At 42.6% G+C, this 21,324-nt stretch overlaps 1 protein-coding gene across 1 annotated transcript in view; it reads right to left on the bottom strand.

Annotated features, from left to right (window-relative positions):
* Window positions 1-18,143, bottom strand: part of DDX60 (DExD/H-box helicase 60) — a gene marked incomplete at its 5' end in the record, with an annotated part of 77,410 nt that extends 59,267 nt beyond the window's left edge. Inside the window, 8 exons of the mRNA XM_082842372.1 lie at window positions 1,267-1,422; window positions 2,384-2,525; window positions 11,051-11,209; window positions 12,537-12,698; window positions 13,605-13,721; window positions 15,530-15,871; window positions 17,781-17,970; window positions 18,121-18,143. Of these exons, the coding sequence (XP_082698498.1) occupies window positions 1,267-1,422; window positions 2,384-2,525; window positions 11,051-11,209; window positions 12,537-12,698; window positions 13,605-13,721; window positions 15,530-15,871; window positions 17,781-17,970; window positions 18,121-18,143 (1,291 nt within the window). The remainder of the gene's footprint in view (window positions 1-1,266; window positions 1,423-2,383; window positions 2,526-11,050; window positions 11,210-12,536; window positions 12,699-13,604; window positions 13,722-15,529; window positions 15,872-17,780; window positions 17,971-18,120) is intronic.
* Window positions 18,144-21,324: the final 3,181 nt, after the last annotated feature.

Genomic DNA, 21,324 nt, shown 5'->3' with positions numbered 1-21,324 from the left:
GTGTGTATATTTGTGCGTGTGCGTGTGCATGTGCATACGTTTGCTTTGTCCCGCTTGGGACTCATCATATGCCCTGAGTGCGCAAATCCCTGTCTTTCATCGTCCAGGCAAACGCCAGCCACAGTCTCATCAAATATGGCCCAATCTACACTGGCTTGGCCTCTCCTTCCAAATCTCCAAATGAACGAAAGATTAGACAGCTTCATTCTGTCTTCCATGTCTTTTAACATGTATTTTATCATTTTTTATCTCTATTTCTTTTGTTTGTTTTCCGGTTCTTTTAAAATTTCTCCAGCTTGAGATATAACTGACATATAACCCTGTGTAAATTTTAAGGTATGTAATGTGTTCATCACTATTGTACCTGTAGTTCTTTTGATCTATTTCTAGCTCACAAATTCTCTCTTTAGCCAAATCCAATCAGCTTTTGAACCTATCCATTGACAGTCTTTTCATTTCTACAACTTTGAATATTTTAAAATGTGAAGATGTTTTCTATCATTTTGTTTTTCACGTTTCAAATTTCATATTTTATTTCTTCAAGCATTTTTAAACCTACATATAGTATATTCTACTTGTGACAATTAGAAAATCTGAAATACTTAAGAGTTCTCGTTTTGCAGCTTACTGTTTGCCTGGGGGCTTATTTCTCTGCTGTTTATTAATTTGCATGTGCACTCGTATGTGGCAGAGAAGCCCTGTAAAATCAGGGTATATGAGGATGTTCCTCTACAGAGAACACGCCAGATTCCTTTGATCGCTTGAAGGTTATTTTCTGGCTTAGAGTTGTCTTGACTCTGCTGACTGAGTACACTGAAACCCAGATTCTTAGGAGGGCAGACCTACAATTAGAAATTCTCAGAGTGACCCAGAGATCAGTCTCTCCCTTCATGTTTGGCTCCTGGAATTTCCCTCCTATTGTTTTGAGCTTACTTACGATTTTATAAAAAGGTGTTTGGTGTCTCTTATCTAACTTTTCCATCATTACGCACAAGAGATTTTTCACTTGATCTACACTTCAGATTGATAGTAATGGAAGTCACTGGCTTTCTTAAAAATTGGCAACAACGTTAGTTACAAGGAAAACATATCACTGTTCAAAATTATACTCAAAAGATTATCTCCCCAAGGATATGACAGTATAGGTCATTTTAAATGCATAGTACCCGAAAATTATTTATACTTGCAACATTTAGTTACTGGTGCTTTCAAAACATTTTCAGAGGAACGATGCTTTTATTTCAAATTAATTTAGAGATTTATTACCTTTGATTGGTGATGGATCCTTTTTAAGAAAAGGAAATTGTTCTGTTCTCAGAGGAAATGGCTTTCCAACATCAAACTTTGTGACCAACTTTGATACAGTATCCCAGAGATGTTCATAATCTTTCATAATGCCATTTCCCAAATTCAAATGTAGCCCTACATGAGTTCAAAGTAGTAAACACTGAAAGTCATTCACACATACACAGAAGCACACATTTTAATTAAATTCACAGAGCTCTGAAATACTTGTCAAACAGTGAAATTTTCTGTGAGTGCCACACGGAACCTAGAGCCAAACGGTCCCTAGTGTTGACTGTGGGGCTGAAGACTTTAAAGCTTATCCTGTTTCCCTATTTGATAACTATTAACATTATAACTGCCTTAACTAACAATAACAGATGGTGAATATCTAACTATTCTTCAAGGTAACAAAAAATGTTATGTCACACATAACTTTATAATCAATAAAACAGAATAAAACTATGATTTTTCAAAAATGAGAAAGTTTGTAGAGGATTGCTAAATTTATTTGTAGCTAACTCATTCTAACACTTGCAATATGTAGGAACCAAATCTTAGAGGTCAAAGAAGCTTCAATAATGCTCAATCAGTTTTAGTTCTCTTAAAATGTCTTTTATTTTTCTTTGACTACGAATAAACAGCAGAAGATTTCTTCTAATAAAATTATTCAAAGAAAGAAAAATTAATTATATACAACAAATATATAAATCAGCTTTATCTTTGGAAAAACTTAAAATTCCCTAAATATCTAATAGTAGTACATGATTACATTAATTAGAGTAAATATTCTGAAAAATGTTCTGCGTATATTTAACTGAAAAATTCACCTGTTAAAATTATCTAGAAATGCCAAGTTCCCAAAGATGTATTTTTTCCAAAAATACTTGTGGAGTAATATTAAGTTAAAAATATTTTTAAATACAACATTCACTCTGATTGCAACTAAGTAAAACTTATATACACGCATAAATAAATATTTGAAAGAAAATGACTGCTATATGTTGCAAGTATAGGAAAATAATTTTGAAGCTTTAAATCCTTTATAATGTTTATCTCTGGGTAAAGGCATAATTATTATAAGATACTAGGGTGGTACCTTGAACACTTTCATTTTCATAGTAAAATGCTATATTCTTCAATAAAAGCTCATCACTTAAGTCGGAAAGGTGAGTTAAATCCAGATTCCAAAATTCAAAAACATCTATATTACTTAGGATGAAGTATTCACACCACTTTTTCTGAAATTGGAAATAAAAACCACGTTAGTGACAATTTTTACATTAGCAAGAACCTAGAAGACTTCAAACATCTCAATAATCCAACTGAAAGGCAAGTGGGGCTGGGCTTTTCCATTCTTACGGACGTGAGCCCTTCCAGGCTGGGTCATAATGAATGTGTCACACCTTGAAAGATTTAAAGTTAAACTAAAATCAGGCTGACCAAGAATGATTCAGCATAGTCCTTATTCCCAGTCACAGAAATCCGTACTTGACTCTTACAACTTTTCTCCCACAGATACGGGACTAGAGAAATACTTCTGCTTTCAAATGTGCCTCTGTTCTTTCCTCAGGGTTTAATGCTTCCAATGTTACTTTCAGGTCAAAACAGCATTTAAAAAAAGAGCATTTGATTGTTTAGGGGATCCTTCACAAAGATCCCCATCCACCTACATCCCTGGGCAGCTGTGTTCCCGCCTGTCACGGGCAGAACGTCTTCAGCGGCAGCACTGAGCTCAGAACAGGGCAGCCGCGACCCAAACAACCGCAGCGCACAAACCTGGTCATCCCTTGAGTCGGCGTTCGAGTTTGGGGAGCTGGGTTGAGAGGGAAAAACGGAGGCTTCTCTGCTCCACACACGATAACACACCCAGGCTCTCCAAACGTGAATAACCTCTTTATCTATATGGATGTGGAACTTTAACAGCGTTATCCAATAGAAGTGGAACGCAGGCAAGCTGCATACGTTACCTTAAATTTCCATATGTTTCTTAAACTTTTTTCACATTAAAAAAAAAAAAGCTGAAATTCGTTTTATTTTATTCAACCCAACATACCCAAAATATTGTCATTTCAATGTGTAATCGATATAAAAATATTCACAGAATAGTTTACATGCTTTTCACACGAAGGTTATGAAATCTGATGTCTCTTTTAGACTTAGGCACGTTTCAAGTGCCTAATACCCAAGTGTGGCGATCGGCTCCTACCCTGGACGGCCCAGCTCTAACCAGGTGACTGAGGATGGCTGCATAGGGTTCCTGATGAGGTCACAGGTATCAAAGAATCAGGAACCCGGTACCTAGGGTGGAGTTTTACCTACAAATAAAACACGAACGAGCTCTCTTCAGGGCCATAAAGCTGTGGTCCTCAAACTGCTGCAAAACCTCCCCTGGAAAGATTATTAAAGAGAAGACAGGGCTTCCCTGGTGGCGCAGTGGTTGGGAGTCCGCCTGCCGATGCAGGGGACGCGGGTTCGTGCCCCGGTCCGGGAAGAGCTCACATGCCGCGGAGCGGCTGGGCCCGTGAGCCATGGCCGCTGGGCCTGTACGTCCGGAGCCTGTGCTCTGCAATGGGAGAGGCCACAACAGTGAGAGGCCCGCGTACTGCAAAAAAAAAAAAGAAGAAGAAAAAAGAAAAAAAAAAAGAGAAGACAGCTTGCTAGGCAGCATCCCCAGAGGCTGATCCAGTAGGTCTGGGGGGAGCCCAAGAAACTGCATTTCTAACCTGTTCTTAGGATGCTATTGGTCAGGGGGCTGTACTTTGGGTACCACAGCCATGTAAGGGCTGTCCCCACCCCCGGGCCACAGAGCCTTTCCCATAACACCGCTGAGTAAACAGAAATATGCGAAAACAGGACACCAAAGCTTCCTCACTGGAGCCGCTTCAGCTGAGAGGTACCTCCATGTCATCCCCAAGTGTCAAGATTTGAGCCAACATGAAACTCTCTCTTCCACGTCCCGAGCTACCTTCCCCAGAAGCCTGAGGATATGCCCTTCACTGTGAACATTTCAGAGGCTGAAATTATGTTACGAACTTAGGCTTCTAGCTCCCAGGTGCTACCAAAGTGAAGCATGGAGAATGGTGAAGACAGATCAAGGGGGGGCTCACCCAGGTGACAGTCAGCCCTCCCCACGTCGGGAGAGGAGAAGATGAGGAAGGGCACAGACTGGGAAGCTGGGCAGAGATGAAGGTGGACCTCGGCTTGGTCACTTATTAGCTGTGCTAATGGGCCCCGCAGCCCTTCTGAGCCCAAGTTTTCGTTAGTAAAATGAGGACAGAGGAGTGATGTGTCTGAGTGAGGCAATAGAGGTCAAGGACACGCACAGAATAAACGGTAGGCCCTCCCACCACATCCAGCAGTCCACGCCATCCTAATTAAAGGTGATGTCTTCTACCAGCCAAAGCCACAAGGAATGTCCTGCAGGGCCATCTTAGAACATTCCGTAAGGCAGAAAGATTTTGTAATGTTCTTTTCAACTCGTGCTCACTGTACATAAGAAATTGTTTATAAAACTCTCTATAAATGAAAAGTATACATTCAGAGCATTCCTTTAAATCTGTAAATCAACACCACAGTTAACACATTCATACTATTCAATAGTTGAGCACATGTAATTCAACCTCAATAAAGTTGACCAAAAATTAAGTATTTCTCAGAAATAAAATTACAGCAGAGCACAATATTATCGATGCTATAATGTGTTATTTCAGGATCTGACATGCTGTATCAATAGGCTCAGTGTATTAAACTGGCATGACTTATATTAAAATGTCTAAAGTGAATTAAATGGGAAGTAGGAATAGAGTCTTCATAAACCTTTTAATTAGCCACAGTCTGCCTCTGCCTGACAGAACCAAAAACGCCTAGAGCAAAGCTCCCCAGTGGGACCTGGGACACAGGAGAATGCTTTCACTCGAGCGTCAGCAACCCCCATGATACTGTGTCCACCACCTCACAAAACCGTTGAAAACTTCTGTCAGAGCAGTTGTGAATGTTCACAAGTATGACCCAGGTACGCATCGACGGACTTGTCTGCACCTGAGCTGCAGCTGCTGACCCGACACCTCTGTCAGCTGTTACAGTAAATACAGTCTATGCACCACCAGCAGAACTAGTCCAACACATCACTTCTCAGTCACCCTCAGGTCAATCCCCTCCAGGGTCTGCACCGCATCCCCCCAGCCAGACCCCAACAGGGGCGTTTACACAGGGGTCGCCTCGTGTCAGTTGGAAGAGGGTGCCCTCCGCTCAAGATGCGGCCCCAGGTGGACAGGGCTCTCCTGTGTTCTGCTCAGGCCACAGACCCAGCCCCTTGGACGGAGACTGGCTGCTCGCTGGCTTCCACTGGGTCCCCTGGAGCTCATGTCTACTAAAGACAGCCCTGAGACGCTGAGGGACTTGCCACGACATGTCCCACTCATCTCGCCTGCCTTCTGAGGACCCTCAAGCCCAGAGGCCCACCTCCGCACCCTCATCAGCCAGCGGGACTCACCTGGGGCCTGAGGACCTCAGATGCCCTCCCACCCCTGGCAGCACAGGGGCCACATCTCCATCCTTCGTGCCCAGACCCCAACTGCATTTTCTAGACCAGTCCTCTGGCACACGCGGCCCCAGGTCTCTCGGTGAGGCCGTCTCCCAGTCTCCATGCTGCCGACACGTCCTCTCTGTCACAGAGCCCGAAACCTCAGGGCGGACTCCATCACGCTGCCCACCCCACGCAGGGGACCCTTCACTTATTCTCCAACGGGGTCCCCTCCTCACTCATGGACACTCTATGGGAAGGGGGAGGGAGGCGCAGTGGGGGCAGAAGAAGACAGTTGTCTTTTCAATAATATTTGTTATACATGGATCAATGTACAGCAAGTCCCCTACATACGAACGAGTTCTATTCCAAGAGCTTGTTCGTCAGTCCAATTTGTTTGTAAGTCCAACAAAGTTAGCCTAGGTACCCAACTAACACAGTCGGCTATATAGTATGTACTGTCATAGATTTATAATACTTTTCACACAAAGAATACATAAAAAACAAACACAGGATAGTAAAGTGCACAAAAGCACAACCACTTGTAGAGGAACCATGCCCAGGACAATGCATGCCAGACACATGAACTAACTTACGTGACTGGACGTGCGAACACACGTTCACATCTTTGAAAGTTCGAAACGTGAAGGGAACTTACTGTATTATTATTTTAAAAGCCAGGAATTTGGCTTTTGTTTTTCCAATCCCCAAAGTAAGGGCACCTGCCAGTCTAGCCAGAGGCCAGGCTTATGAGGGAGAGGTAGTGCAGAAAAGCGGTTTTCACAGACGTTCTTCACCTGATAGAATTCGGGGAGTCCATGAACTTGGGTCAGAAAATTACATTTTATTTTTGCTAACCTGTGGCAAACTTTGTATTTTCTTCCATTGCAAACCCAGACAAAATACCGTCCCTCCCAGGCAGTAGCTGGGATTGGGCACCAGTAGGGATCACAGATGTTTTCATTATAAGCACTGCAAACATATCGAGATACTGTTGACACTCACCATCCATTGAAAGTACGGTATTTATCTGATTATCTAATGTAGTAACAAAGAAGCACATGTGTTACTATATCATAAACGATACGGTTATAATATTTTGATAACAGTATTTCATCATAACTGATTTCCCTAAGAACCTTATTTGAGGCATTTATATTATTCTGGGCCATAACATTCATCAGATAGCCACAGGGGCCCCAGAACAAAAAGGCTAAGAAGCTCTGAAGAATTCCTTTTTGTGTGGTTCGGACACACCTGTCTGCTGAGGACGGAAAAGTGAGGAAGAGGGGACCACAGTGCAGATCGCGGCCTTTCCCGATGAACAAGCACCTCCCCTGCCACCTGGCTCCATGCATGGCTTGACCACAGGATGGAGAAGAGGGGGTGTCCTCGTCACTTCCGATCTATCCTCCTCCCCCGGCCCAAAAGCCTGCCGCCATCTGTCTGCTCCGTCTGGAAGCCCCTCCTGACCGTGCTCCTAGGTCCCCCACGTACCCAAATAGCGATGACTTTCCTGCCTGGCGCAGCTTCACCAGCACCACAGATAACTTCAGCCTCCAAGAAGACGATACCATCGACACTTCTCGAATGTCTTGTATCCAGCGATCCCCCTCACCCCTCTGACCCAGGTCACATTCTCCCCAACATACCCATGCCTGCCATCACCAGGACCTGCTCTCCGTCCTTGCCTTGCTTTGGGCTCCCCCATGAAGCAGACCCCGAGCCTCAACTTTATGGAAAAGCACTAATTTGTGACTGCTCTCAAGAGGCGCCCGTGAGGGGATGCAGAAGTGAGACGGGAAAGAAAAGAAAGCCAGGAAGGACCATGGTTCCCAACCCACGACCCCTGTGGACAACCAGAGCTTAATTCCACTGGGGAATTCTGAGAGCGTAGAGCACGTTTCAGGGTTACCTGCCCCGACGTGTAAGGAAGCTGGGGTCTCCTGCACCCAGCCCTCACCTGCCGTCGGTGGGGCATTACACCCCAGCATTTCAGACCCAGAAGATCAAACCTTCAGGCAGAGAATGGCAGGCATTTACAGTAAGATGGGAAGTAAGGGAGAGGGAGAGACGGGCCAGGGAACGACAGTCTGTCTGCCTGCCAAGCCCCGAAGAGGGGCTCCTCACGCCCACCGCCGGCCCATCCTTCCAGCCCTGTGTAATGGCCATCACACTCCTTCGCTGATCACACCAGGTCCCCCAGGTCAGCAGCCCCTCTGCTCTCCCCCTGCACGATAGGGTCCTTGTAGCTTGTCTCTGGTGCTTTGTTTCCTAGCCCAGCATTTGCACCACCCCCTGGCAAAGATACGGAAACCTCTTTCCTGTCTTCTTTTCCATAAAATGGTACAAATCCACCAAGGGCGTCCGCCCCGCCTAAACTCTCTTGTTCCTTTCTGTACCTATCATGCCATCAGCTGGCTTCCTTGTGCCTGCGGCCATGTGGTTAGGACCCACCGGACACGGAAAAGTATATGATAACACATACGGGTGCCACTATAATTCTTCTGTCAAATATGTCAAGGGAAGCCTCCAAAGTACCAGGCAGGACAGGGTGGTATGTCCCTCTCAGTAGAGCTTACTCTTCCCCGCCTCCAGTAAGTATCTCCCACATATTTCACTGTTCTTAAACTTCCGGGCCTGCTTCCTCGCCATGACTTTGAGCACATGACTGTCTCTACTTTACAGAGGAAATTCACACCAGCAAGCAGGAACTGTAAACAGACCCCACAACCTCCGTCACAGCCAATCTGTACCATTCTTTCTTCACTCTCTCCTGTAAGAACGGCCATACCCCTCCCTCCATAAAAGGGCATCCTCCGCGTGCCCCCCCCTCACCTGACTCTCCCTGTATTTTCATCCTATCCTCTCTTAGTTTCCGTGATCAGCATTTAGACATGCTCCATCTGTCATTTTAAAAGCACTCTTTTTTTATTTTATATTGGAGTACAGTTGATTTACTCTGTTGTGTTAGTTTCAGGTGTACAGCAAAGTGATTCACTTATACATATAAGTGTATAGATATAAAAGAGTATCCACTCTTTTTTAGATTCTTTTCCTGTATACATCATTACAGAATATCAGGTAGAGTTCTCTGTGCTACACAGAGGTCCTTATTAGTTATCTATTTTATATAGAGTAGTGTGTATATGTCAATCCCAATCTCCCAATTTATCCCTCCCCCCTTACACACCCTGGTAACCACAGGATTGTATTCTATGTCTGTGAGTCTGTTTCTGTTTTGTAAATAAGTTCATTTGCATCATCTTTTTAGATTCCACATATAAGTGATATCATATGGTATTTGTCTCTCTCTGTCTGACTTACTTCACTCAGTATGACAATCTCTAGGTCCATCCACGTTGCTGCAAATAACATTATTTCATTCATTTTTAGGGCCAAGTAATATTCCATTGTACATATGTGCCACATCTTCTTTATCCATTCCTCTGTTGATGGATATTTACGTTGATTCTACGTCTTGGCTGTTGTGAATAGTGCTGCAAAGCACTCTCCATTGACCCAGGTGCCAGCTCTGCCCTTTGCCGTTCCCTTATTCTCAGCCTCTTACACAGAAAGTTCTCTCCACCATTATGTTTTCCCTCCCACTCACCTCTGAATCACTGACACTGACTTTCCTCCCCACCACTCTGCTCACCTGCCTCTTGATTCCCAGCAGCAGTGAGCCCTGTGCCCTCAAACCCAGTGGACTGTGCTCAGTCCTTAACCCCCTACAGCTCTCGACACACCTGATCCTATTAGCCACGCCCACATTTGGAGACACGGTTCCCGTCTCTCAGAGCCATCCGTTCCCCTCTCTCCTCTCCATCCATTTCAGCCGTTCCTTCCCAGCACCTCAGCCTATGTGGGACCACTGCACGATGGACTTTCTCGGGTCTCTGCCCCGGGCCCTCTTATCATCTCTCTCCCGACATAATTTCGTCCACTACATGAACATCCGTGGGCTGATGACTCCCAATCTTTACATCCAACGCATCCCACTCTGCGGAGCTCCAAACCAGTATTAACACAGCTCACCTGGTACCTCCATCTGGGTATGTCCTTGGACCCTCAAACGCACTCTTTCCAAAACTGAACACACGGCGGCCTCCACCAGCGTCCCGTGGACCATGGCACCCTCCCCTCCCCCTGGAGGCTCAAGAGGAGACTGTCCCCCCGACTCTTCCCTGCCCCCGCCGCTCACTCACTAAACCTGTCGACTCCACACCTCAAATCATGATCGACTGCCCACTGCTGTCCAGCCCTCTGCCCATGCCCTTGTCCCCAACATCAGCACCACTTACAGACACGGAGGTGACAGTCACCTAACTGGCTTCCCGAGTCCACGTGTCACCTCTCTGATGCACCCTCTGCACTGCACCTGAGACACTTGTTTTGAAATGAAAGTGCCACTGACCTAGAGACCATCCAGCTGCCTCTCGCTGTGCTTGGCATCAGGTTACATCTCCACCCTCCTAACAGCACCTGAAGGGGCCACAGGGTCTGCCTCCGACCCGTCCCTTCCACTTTGTCCCTTTCCTGTGTTCTTTCTAGTCCAGGGACACTCAGTCACGCCATCCGCGGCACGATCACACAGGCTGCTTTACCTCCTAGAACCTGGTGTGCAGCCTCCCTCCAACCTGCTAACTCCTACACACAGACTTGGGTTACTTAACTTCTCTTCATTTCTTAAAAGAAGTCATCCTTTTCAGACTGAGTTCAGTCTTTTTAGTATCAGATTCTAAAGCGTCCTGCAGTTTCTATCCTGCAGGAGTAGTTTTAAAAATTCCTTATCTGTCTCTCCCTGCAAAATGTAGCTCTGTGAAAGTGCTGCGTGGGGTGGGTGAACACCTTCTTTTCCTGTGATCCACATGATGCACGTGCATTAAATAAATATTTGTGGACCGGCTTCCTAACTGATTGGTTCTAAAACACTTTCCTTGGACATTCTGACTATAAGTACAAGATCCTTAAAAAATGTCCATTCAAATTGATCCACTAGGGCTTCCCTGGTGGCGCAGTGGTTGAGAGTCCAACTGCTGATGTGGGGGGGACGGGTTCGTGCCCTGGTCTGGGAAGATGCTACATGCCGCAGAGCGGCTGGGCCCGTGAGCCATGGCTGCTGGGCCTGCGCGTCCGGAGCCTGTGCTCCGCAACGGGAGAGGTCACAACAGTGAGAGGCCCGCATACCGCAAAAAAATAATAAAAACATAAAAATAAACTAATCAAGAGTATACTTACCATTGTTAAGAAAGTCTGAATGTCCTTAATCCAGCGGGAAGTGATGAATCTGGTACATGCTCTTTGGGAAAGAGGTAAGTGGAGGAGAAATGCCACGCTGAGACAGTGCAGTCTACACCAATCTGTCACCCCCTCCAGGGTGGGGCAGTTCGTCTCCACCTGCATCAAATAAAGAAGGTGGGTCAGAGGACCGTGGCCAGGACACCATCTGATGCCTAGGCACCTCAGAGAGGGTGCAGCTGCACCACGTGGGCAGGAACCACACGCTCTTACGCTGTTCACTCTGCATTTTTGCAAAAGTTCTTTTCTTCACATAACACACACGTTGGGTAAGAGAGACAAGGAACCGCCAGCTTAGTAGCAGTTTACATGAAGCAACTTCCTATGTTCTTAGTTGAGCCCAACTTCACATGAGCTGACCCAGCAGCACATGACGTCAGGAGCTCACAGGATTCTGCACGGCGGGGCCACACATGAAATGCTCCATCTCTTTTCTCCCAGGCGTCCTATTTTAAAGGTTATACTGAAAACTACCAGGGTGAGGAAAGCGGTACAATCTGAAAACGTACCCAAGTGGAAACAGGGTAAAGAAGTGGGCATATTTAACCTGATGAGACAATGTTTGCAGGGCTGTCACCGGAACCAGACTGAGGCTCATTCAGTGTGCCTCCACAGGGCCAGACGGGGTCCAACGATGAGAAGCCCCAGAGAGACAAGTGGTTTAGTATCACTTTTGTGATCATTTAAAATGGCACGCCTAGCCACCTACATTATTTTGCAAAGACACTATTCAAGCAGACCTAAAGGACACAGGAGAAAGATGACGAGCCCTGTTCGTTTCTGAAACTATGAAAGAAAGAGACCAAACTGTGTTTCTCTTTCATAAGAATCTTCAACCGGGGGTTCCCCAGCACTCAGGTTGTAAACAACACAGTACGTGTACACGTGTGTGTCTGAGTGCATGCGTGCACATGTGCAGACACACAGGGATGGCTAGTTGGTTGGCGAACAAACCCACACCAGTCTACAGAGTCTCAATGGCCTCTGTCAGCCCTACAGAAGCTGTGGCTTTAGCATCTGTCCAGCTAGGACAGCAGGAAGCTCCTTGCACAAGGCAGTGGACAGAGTGGAGCTTGGATAAGACAGACAGACCTGGTTTCAATCCACACTGTATTTCATCCTTGGGTTTGACGAATGTTCCCTGGACTCTCTGAACCTCAGTAAGAATCACAGCACCTCCCTTAAACTGCTGTCGTGAAGACTTAATGGCACAAGGCATGTAAGAGCCCAGAACATCATAAGGGGGTAAACTCTCACCAAGGGCCACTTTCTTATCTTCCGCTGGAGGGCTGGACACATTTGACTAAAAATGTACTAAGGGAAACATCTGTGAGTAGAACACCAACCCATCTAACAGCACAACAGATGTTTCAGTAAAATCAAATAAATAAAATTTCACTGGTGTTTCACGGTAAACTTATCATACCTGTTGGATGTTAGCTTTCTGAGCATCAGTGGTCTTCGATCTGTTTTCTAAAAAGTGATGGTATAAACTCAAAGACAAGGAGCACGAAGTAACACAAAGGACTTGCCGAATGTCAGATCCTTCCGGCCACAGTTGCTTAAGCAGAGAAATAGTTTCACATGCCTGTCACAGAAGGAAATTGTAAAATGTCGTGGTATTTAGAAAAATGTTTTCAATCATAAATGATCTTACTAGAAGAACTCGTACCGAAGAGAAAAACAGATATGGCTACACAAAAACATTTCTGTTTAAAGCAAGAAACAAAATTCAAAATGGGAACATAATAAGTATTTCAATGACATTATTACAAGTTTAAATATGTAAAGAGCTCCTATAAATCAATAAAACATCTAAGCCTTTAATAAGAGATGAGCAGATAATTCACAAAATACAAATATTAATAAAAGTGTTCAACCATTTTAGTACAAAAAGGACAATTAGATAGCATATTTTTACTTTCAAATTAGCAAAGTATATTTTAAGGATAACAGCACTGGAAATCATGTGACGTGTCATTTCTCTTATATTCGCAAATCAGAGTATACATAGGCACAGAGTTACTGCAAAGCTATTTGGCAATACATATGATTATCATTATGTATGTTGATACTTTCTGATTGACTATGCAAGTTCTAGGTATGTAGATTAAGTAAGTTATACAAAATGTGTACCAAGATTTATGCTCCAAGATGTTCATCACAAAGTTATCTGTTAAAGCCAATTTTCAAACAATTTAAATGTTCAGCATTAGAGAAATATTAGGCATCCAGTAAAAATAAAATTTGTGAATAATTTTTCTGATAATCGGAAAAAGTGGTGTATTAAAGTCTGTTATTAATATGTTTGTCTGTTAATATTATTATAGTGATATTAATTTCCTGGTTTCACAAACGTACCTTGGTTACATCAGATCTTAACACTGGGGGCGGAAGCTGGGTGAGAGGTATATGAGAACTCTGAACTATGTTTGCATTTTTTTAGTAATTAAACAATTCATTCAAATCAAAAGATTTTTAAAAGTTTCAGTACCTCTTCCATCATATCTTTCCATTTTAAATTTCCAAAAAGACGTCCTAATGCTAAAACTCTACATTCCTTCAATTGCTTAATCAGGGTTTTATAAGCATTCTCAAAGTGCTTTTCACTCTGCAAAAGAAAGGCAAGTCACATAAATCGTCATAAATAATATATCACATTACTTTCCAACTAAAGAAAATCATATATTGAAGATAATATTGTTACAATATGTTTCTAAGTTAAAAAAAAATACACTAATGTAATTACAGATCATCAACAATGCTTTTAAAGCCTGCCTGTCTTCGCCAAATTAATTTTTGTCGAGGTCCATTTTATTTTTTAACAACTTCATCAAGGTATAATTAACATGACACAAAATCCCCTCACTTTAAGGGTACAATTCAATGGCTTTGGGTAAATTTACAGAGTTGCGCAACCATCGCCATAATCTAATTTTAGAACATTTTCAATATCTCAAAAAGAAACAATTTACCCATTTAATGCACTAGATTTTATTAGAAAAAAAATTCAAAGAGACACAGAGAGAATAGCATAACCGCCTTCCCCAGGTAATGAACATCCAGCAACAGCCATTAGCAACATGCATGGCATTTTTATACACATTTCACACAGTCCTCAAACTGATCAATGAAATCACCTCTTTAAGGTGAGTGTTCAATAAACTAGGAAATAAATTATTTTACCAGAAATAAAATCCTCCATTAAAAAATGTCTTTCTTGAGAAAAGACTAGCAAGGAAGTTTGTAGGGACTCTTCAAACACAGATTCAGAAACTGCTCTAACAGAATAAAAAATGAAATGAACGGATTACAGGACCTCCTGTCACTACAAAAAATAATTTTTTAATTAAAAAAAAAATACACACACAAGGCTGTTCCTACTCACAGCAGGCAACCAGAGTTGGAAATAGTTTAATGACTGAAGTTCTAACGAAAGCAAAGTAAACTATCTTATTGGATTTTGTGATAGCCATCCAGATGTGGCCAGTGCCACGAGGGGTGTGACCCTCAACTCAAAAAAGTGAAAATGTTAACTGACACAAAAATCATTTTGATGATATATAGAATTGTCTTCACATTCTAAATTCCCTATTAGTGAAAATTAGACAGAAACCAAATTTATTTCTAAAATTGGCGAGCATTTTTGAACTCCCAAACGTTCAATACAGTCATTACCAATTATACCAATACAGCAAAATAATAAGATCACAGGATTAAAATTCTAAATACTTTGAAAATTCTATTAATGATTTAATGTTAAGAAATAATTTTATTTCAGGGACCTCCCTGGCAGTCCAGTGATTAAGACTCCATGCTTCCGATGCAGGGGGCACTGGCTGGATCCCTGGTCGGGGAACCAAGATCCTATGCGCCATGCAGTACGGCCAAAATATTTTTTTTACTTTTTTTTTTAAATTGTATTTCATCAACTTTCACCATTGTTTTCTCATGAAAAGCTACCATATTCACCATCATTTCACTAGTATGTGGACGCGTGTCTGGCCTTCCTAAGTGGAGATGGAAGCGCATGCCACGCTTAAGCACCGAAGTGCTGGGGTCAGGCTGCCTCTTTTAAAATCCAGGCTGTATTACTGGATTTGGAATTGACAATGGGCAGATTATTTGTTCAAGTATCTACTTCATCATCTGCAAAACACAGACAACACTAACACCTCCCTCACAGGGTCACTGTGAAGGTTAAATAAAGTGACTCATGGGAAGCACCAAGCACTACTGTTATGACAACAACTGCCCGATAAATGACTGCATTTTTGTTTTATTATTATCATTTCTGTTTTTCTACACCTCTCTGTTAAACCTATGATAATTTCCATAAAAGAGGGAGAAACAAAACTGAGTCAAGTAATGCAGAAATTTCGTGAAATTCTAAAAGTTTGTCTTTTAGGTGCAAACTACCTTCTGGAAAATCAACTGGTGTTTGTACTTGCTCGGCATAAAGTACGCGTAAAGTCGAAGGACATCGGATGCTTGGCCCGAGAAGAGCACGGCATTGACATTCATCGCCCAGGACTGCATGATTAAAAAGTTGAAAAGGTGTACTTGTAGATGGCTCAGGCTTTCATCGGCAACGATCAGAAAATATGGGTAACTGTCTTCCAAGAAACTTTTCCACTCTTGTGAGAAGCACCCAGAAAAGTCCGTTCGGACATCAATGTTGGTATTATGCTGAAGGTGGAGAATTAACGCCATTCTCAGAGGAAGCAATTCAGGGACGCTGTTGTATGCATGTTCAGCATCCTGTGGGGTAGACAATTTTGAAACCATCATTTAGCCGTCTACTAGTTTTGCTGGTTAACACATACCATGAAAGTCATTAAAGGAACAGGTTCCAACACAGTCGTATTCTGTTTTATAGTCAGAACATAGACCCTCGATCCTTGACTGTCATTTTGCAGACACATGCCACAAATCACAATTTGAGTTTAAATACATGTGTCCCCTTTAACTCACACTTTCCCTTCCCATTCTAATTCTTCTCCTCTCCAATCTCACTTCAAAAAGAAAAAGGAAAGAAAAATATGTAAAAGCAAATGGTAGCTATAAAGCGTCCATAGGGAAAGCTGGGGTGGATCACGCTGCAGGGACAGTCCCAGGTCACCCGGAAGTACCACCGGTTTTTATCAAAAGCCCACAATTCATGCATTGCTCGCAGGCAGTCAGCAAGGCTCAAATATCTAACAATAATATGGATCACAAAAGAACTGAACAGATATGCACTAAAACCTCCAAGAATAACACACTTGTTACCTTTAGGGGTAGAATGAGGAGGTGGTGGTGGTATGATACATACATGTATTTGAAACTGTTAAAATTTCATTACTTATATGCACATTCAAATCAAGGAAGACCAGGTATCTTCCCTTGGATGTATTTACTTCAGAGCAAATAAGAACGAAGCAACATTGGTGAGTTTGATCCACCTCTGGGCTCAAACAAACTGGTTTTTTTTTTGGTTTTTTTGTTTTTTTTAGTTGCTGGGAGTAGGAGTTTATTAATTTATTTTTGCTGTGTGGGGTCTTCGTTTCTGTGCGAGGGCTTTCTCTAGTTGTGGCAAGCAGGGGCCTCTCACTATCGCGGCGCGGGGGCCTCTCACTATCGCGGCCTCTCCCGTTGCGGAGCACAGGCTCCAGACACGCAGGCTCAGTAGCTGTGGCTCACAGGCCTAGTTGCTCCGCGGCATGTGGGATCCTCCCAGACCAGGGCTCGAACCCACGTCCCCCGCATTAGCAGGCAGACTCTCAGCCACTGCGCCACCAGGGAAGCCCCCACAAACTGTTGAGTTTTGAAGACAGAGGTGGACCTACTTGGAGTTGGGAGATTAGAACCCGGAGATCAGCTCAGTTGCTTCCGAGGACACCCCTCCCCCTCCTCCAGGGTCCTGTGTGTCCTCACAGGAAAGCTCCATGAGGGCAAATAAAAAATAATCCTCTACAAATGACCCAATTTCATTCCTTTTTATGGCTGAGTAATATTCCATTGTGTATATGTACCACATCTTCTTTCTCCATTCGTCTGTGATGGACATTTACGTTGACCTGGCTATTGTAAATAGTGCTGCAATGAACACTGGGGTGCATGTTTCTTTTTGAACTGGGTCATCTGTAGAGACGTGGATGGACCTAGAGACTGTCATACAGAGTGAAGTAAGTCAGAAAGAGAAAAACAAATATCGTATATTAACGCATATATGTGGAACCTAGAAAAATGGTACAGATGAACCGGTTTGCAGGGCAGAAATAGAGACAAAGAAATAGAAACAAACGTATGGACAGCAAGGGGGGAAAGGGGGGAGTGGGAAGAACTGGGTAATTGGGATTGATATATATACACCAGTATGTATAAAATAGACTAATGAGAACCTACTATATAGCAGAGAGAACTCTACTTCACTTTGCTGCACAGCAGAAACTAACACAACATTGTAAAACAACTATACCCCAATAAAAATAATAATCATCATCCTCAATGTAGTAATTTCTGAATACTGGGATCCTGGGTCACTTTTATTTTCTGTTCTTCCCTTTAAATTTGCTGAATTTTTATAGATCTACTTCACTTTGAAATAAGAAAAAAAACCTACTTATAAAACAATGTCATTGTAGTCTCAGTTCTCAAATCATAGAAAAGAACCCAACTGTCACGTTACCTTGAAGAAGACGACGGAAAACTGTCCTCCTTTATTAATTAGATCCATAAGGTAGCATTCCACCAGGTAAAAGAAGTGCAGGCCCTGTTCAGGCCGCAAGGATTTCTCACAGATGTATGTCATCAGCAGTGAGTCTCCATCAATCAGAAAAAACTCAGACTCAACAAAATCATTCAACAGACTGTCATAACTAAAATACAAACAGTGAAAATGAAAAATTACACGAAGATGAAATCAGGCCCCAAAGGCAGCAGCTTTATTATCATTATTATCTTCATCATCATTATCATCAATAGCTTGATTTACTGAGTAATTCTTTCACGTTGGTCTCTACACTGACTTGCCAAAGACACCCACACGCATGAGTGTTCTTCACAGGAGGAATCAGCATCACCTCCGCTCAACAGGGAAGGAAACTGAGGCTCGAAAACAGAGCACGTTATCTAAGGCCAAAATGTGGGCCGGACTCGGGGACTGAACACCTGTATCTGAATATAGACCTTCCTGCTTCATCAATCTCATCCTTTCTAAAGAAGATGTGGCACATACATACAATGGAATATTACGCAGCCATAAAAAGAAACGAAACTGAGTTATTTGTAGTGAGGTGGATGGACCTAGAGTCTGTCATACAGAGTGAAGTAAGTCAGAGGAAAACAAATACTGTATGCTAACACATATATATGGAATCTAAAATTTAAAAAAAAAAGGCATGAAGAACCTAGGGACAAGACGGAATAAAGAATAAAGACACAGACCTACTAGAGAATGGACTTGAGGATACAGGGAGGGGGAAGGGTAAGCTGGGACAAAGTGAGAGAGTGGCATGGACATATATACACTACCAAATGTAAAACAGATAGCCAGTGGGAAGCAGCTGCATAGCACAGGGCGATCAGCTCGGTGCTTTGTGACCACCTAGAGGGGTGGGATAGGGAGGGTGGGAGGGAGGGAGACGCAAGAGGGAAGAGATATGGGAACATATGTATATGTATACCTGATTCACTTTGTTATAAAGCAGAAACTAACACACCACTGTAAAGCAATTATACGCCAATAAAGATGTTAAAAAAAAGAAAGAGAATTACTGTAGAGGGAGGAGACATGGGAACACGTGTAAATGTATAACTGATTCACTTTGTTATAAAGCAGAAACTAACACACCACTGTAAAGCAATTATACTCCAATAAAGATGTTAAAAATAAAAAAGAGAATTACTGTAGAGGGAGGAGACATGCGAACATATGTGTATGTATAGCTGATTCACTTTGTTATAAAGCAGAAATTAACACACCAGTGTAAAGCAATTATACTCCGATAAAGATGTTTAAAAAAAAATACATGGAAATTGTAAGCATGATTTCGAGAAGATTGAATAAATGCTCTCAAATATGGGGAAAAAAAAATCTCATCCTTTCATAAAATGATGGGTTCATTGACAGCCATGGACAATAAAGCAAGAGAAGACTGTTTCCACTGACCATCAAACAGCTCTAAAAGTTCTGTGTTCAACAATCTCATATATATATATATATATATATATATAAAATACTATAATACATATACTAAGATAAATGATAAATAGATATGGGGATAGATGGAAGGATGGATGGATAGATAGATAGATAATAGACAGATGGTAGATGATAGATAGATGAAAGGTAGATAATCGCTTTAAGGCCAATCCGATACACAGCGAATAAGATGTAGAACTTTATATCTCTTGATTTATTACTACAACACTCACTCAGCTTCTGCCATTTGATCCAAAATCAACTGTGACATTTTCTCCAAAAGCTTCAGGTACTTTTCTAAACCCAAAAAAAGAGAGAGAGAAAGAGAATGAATTATTTTCAATCAATTCTTTTTAAAAGAGCTATCATTTACAAATTATTTGAGAAAGAAAAAAGTCATAAAGTTAATTCTATTAAATCTGTGTAGCTTGCAGAATCATTATTTTACAATTTATAAATATTTTAAATTGAAAATTACCCATTCTTGCCACGTGCCTCCAACCTGATGGAAAATATTAAATATAGCAAATATCCTTTACTGTGGTACCTCTAAGTGGCAGATGCTAATGAAAACGGCAGACCTACAAAGAAAGGAAAATTAGAAATGAATTATTCCATCAACAAACGGTACTGAATGACTATTGTGTGTTAAACAAAACTTTAGGCACTGGGAATACAAGAATGAACAAAAGTCAAAATGCTGTCAGTTCCCATGAAACTTAAAATTTACCAGGAAAGATAAATATCAATCAGATAATCATACGAACAATGGAACATTGCAAATGTGACAAAGTCAAAAGGTCAGTGGACACTTCCCTAAAGAAGCAATGCTTGAGCTGAGTTCTGAAGGATAAGACGAGATATAATTAAACAAAGGGGTGGGGTGGGTAGCACTGCAGGCAGAGAGAACCCAGAACACCTGGCGCAAAAGCCTTGTGGCAGGAAAGTGTGTGGATGGTTCTAGGTCCTGAGAAGAAGCCAGCCGCGCTGGAGTGCAGAAACACAAAGTCATGTAGAGCCTCTGATCGCATGTTTGTCATCCTAAAATACACTGATGGATTTTAAGCAGGTAGTAATGTGATTGACTGTGCATCTTGGAAGATTACACTGGCTCCAGTACAGAGAACAGATGGGGTGAAGCAAAGACCCCGCTAGTGAGGCGGAGAGAAAGCCACTGTTCTAGAGCAATGGTAGTAGCTGCATGTAGTGCAGCTGGACAGTAGTTTGAGGCACATGTTCATCTCAGATACTCAGAAGGTGAGTTTGACATGATGAGGTAATGGATCAGCTACGGATACAGAAGAGGAGCCCCTTAGGATTCTACCTGATGCAATCGCATGCAAGGCGAGGCTGCTCCCTGGGCTGGAAACCTTGGGATGCGGCCAACGTCAGGGAAAGATCCTAAGTTCATTTGTGGTCAGCCTGGGTTCGACTTACTATGGGATATGTCCTGTAAGTAATTAAATGTACGGGTCTAGAGATGAAACACGAGGTCTGGGCTAGACCTCAGTGTGAGAGCAGTTTCAGTATTATGGTTAAGTGAGGCCACCGGTGTGGATGAAGGCGCTTGGACAGAGAGACACAGCATCAGGAAAGACAGTATCAGATACACGAGATGAGATGGGTTAAATCACAGCATCCCAGAGGTTCACGGGTGCCCTTAACGTCTCAGGACTTTTTTTTTTAAATCGTACTCCTAAGACAAAATGAATACCTAATAGTTCATGTATTAAGCAGTGAGCTCCAAACAAATTAAGTCCTAACACCTTCATTTGAAAATATAATGCACATAAACTGAAAGAGATAATACAGGTTTTGAAATTAAGTAACAATGACTAATGGGACATGAGTGCATGCTGGGCACCGGGCAGATTTTCAACCACAGCTATGTTGGCAGAATAAAGCCTCCTTCATCTGACAGTAAGGGACTCCCGGCCTGTTCCCCAACCCTCACAGGAAGCTTTCCATATGAAACTTTACCCCAAACTGGTTCTCACCTAAACATCACACAGAATCCACAATCATTACG

The sequence above is a fragment of the Leucopleurus acutus genome (assembly GCF_964270905.1).
Source record: "Leucopleurus acutus genome assembly, chromosome: 7".
Classification (NCBI taxonomy): domain Eukaryota; kingdom Metazoa; phylum Chordata; class Mammalia; order Artiodactyla; family Delphinidae; genus Leucopleurus; species Leucopleurus acutus.
Note: the sequence above shows the minus strand (reverse complement) of the source record. Positions and strands in the feature narration are given on the sequence as shown.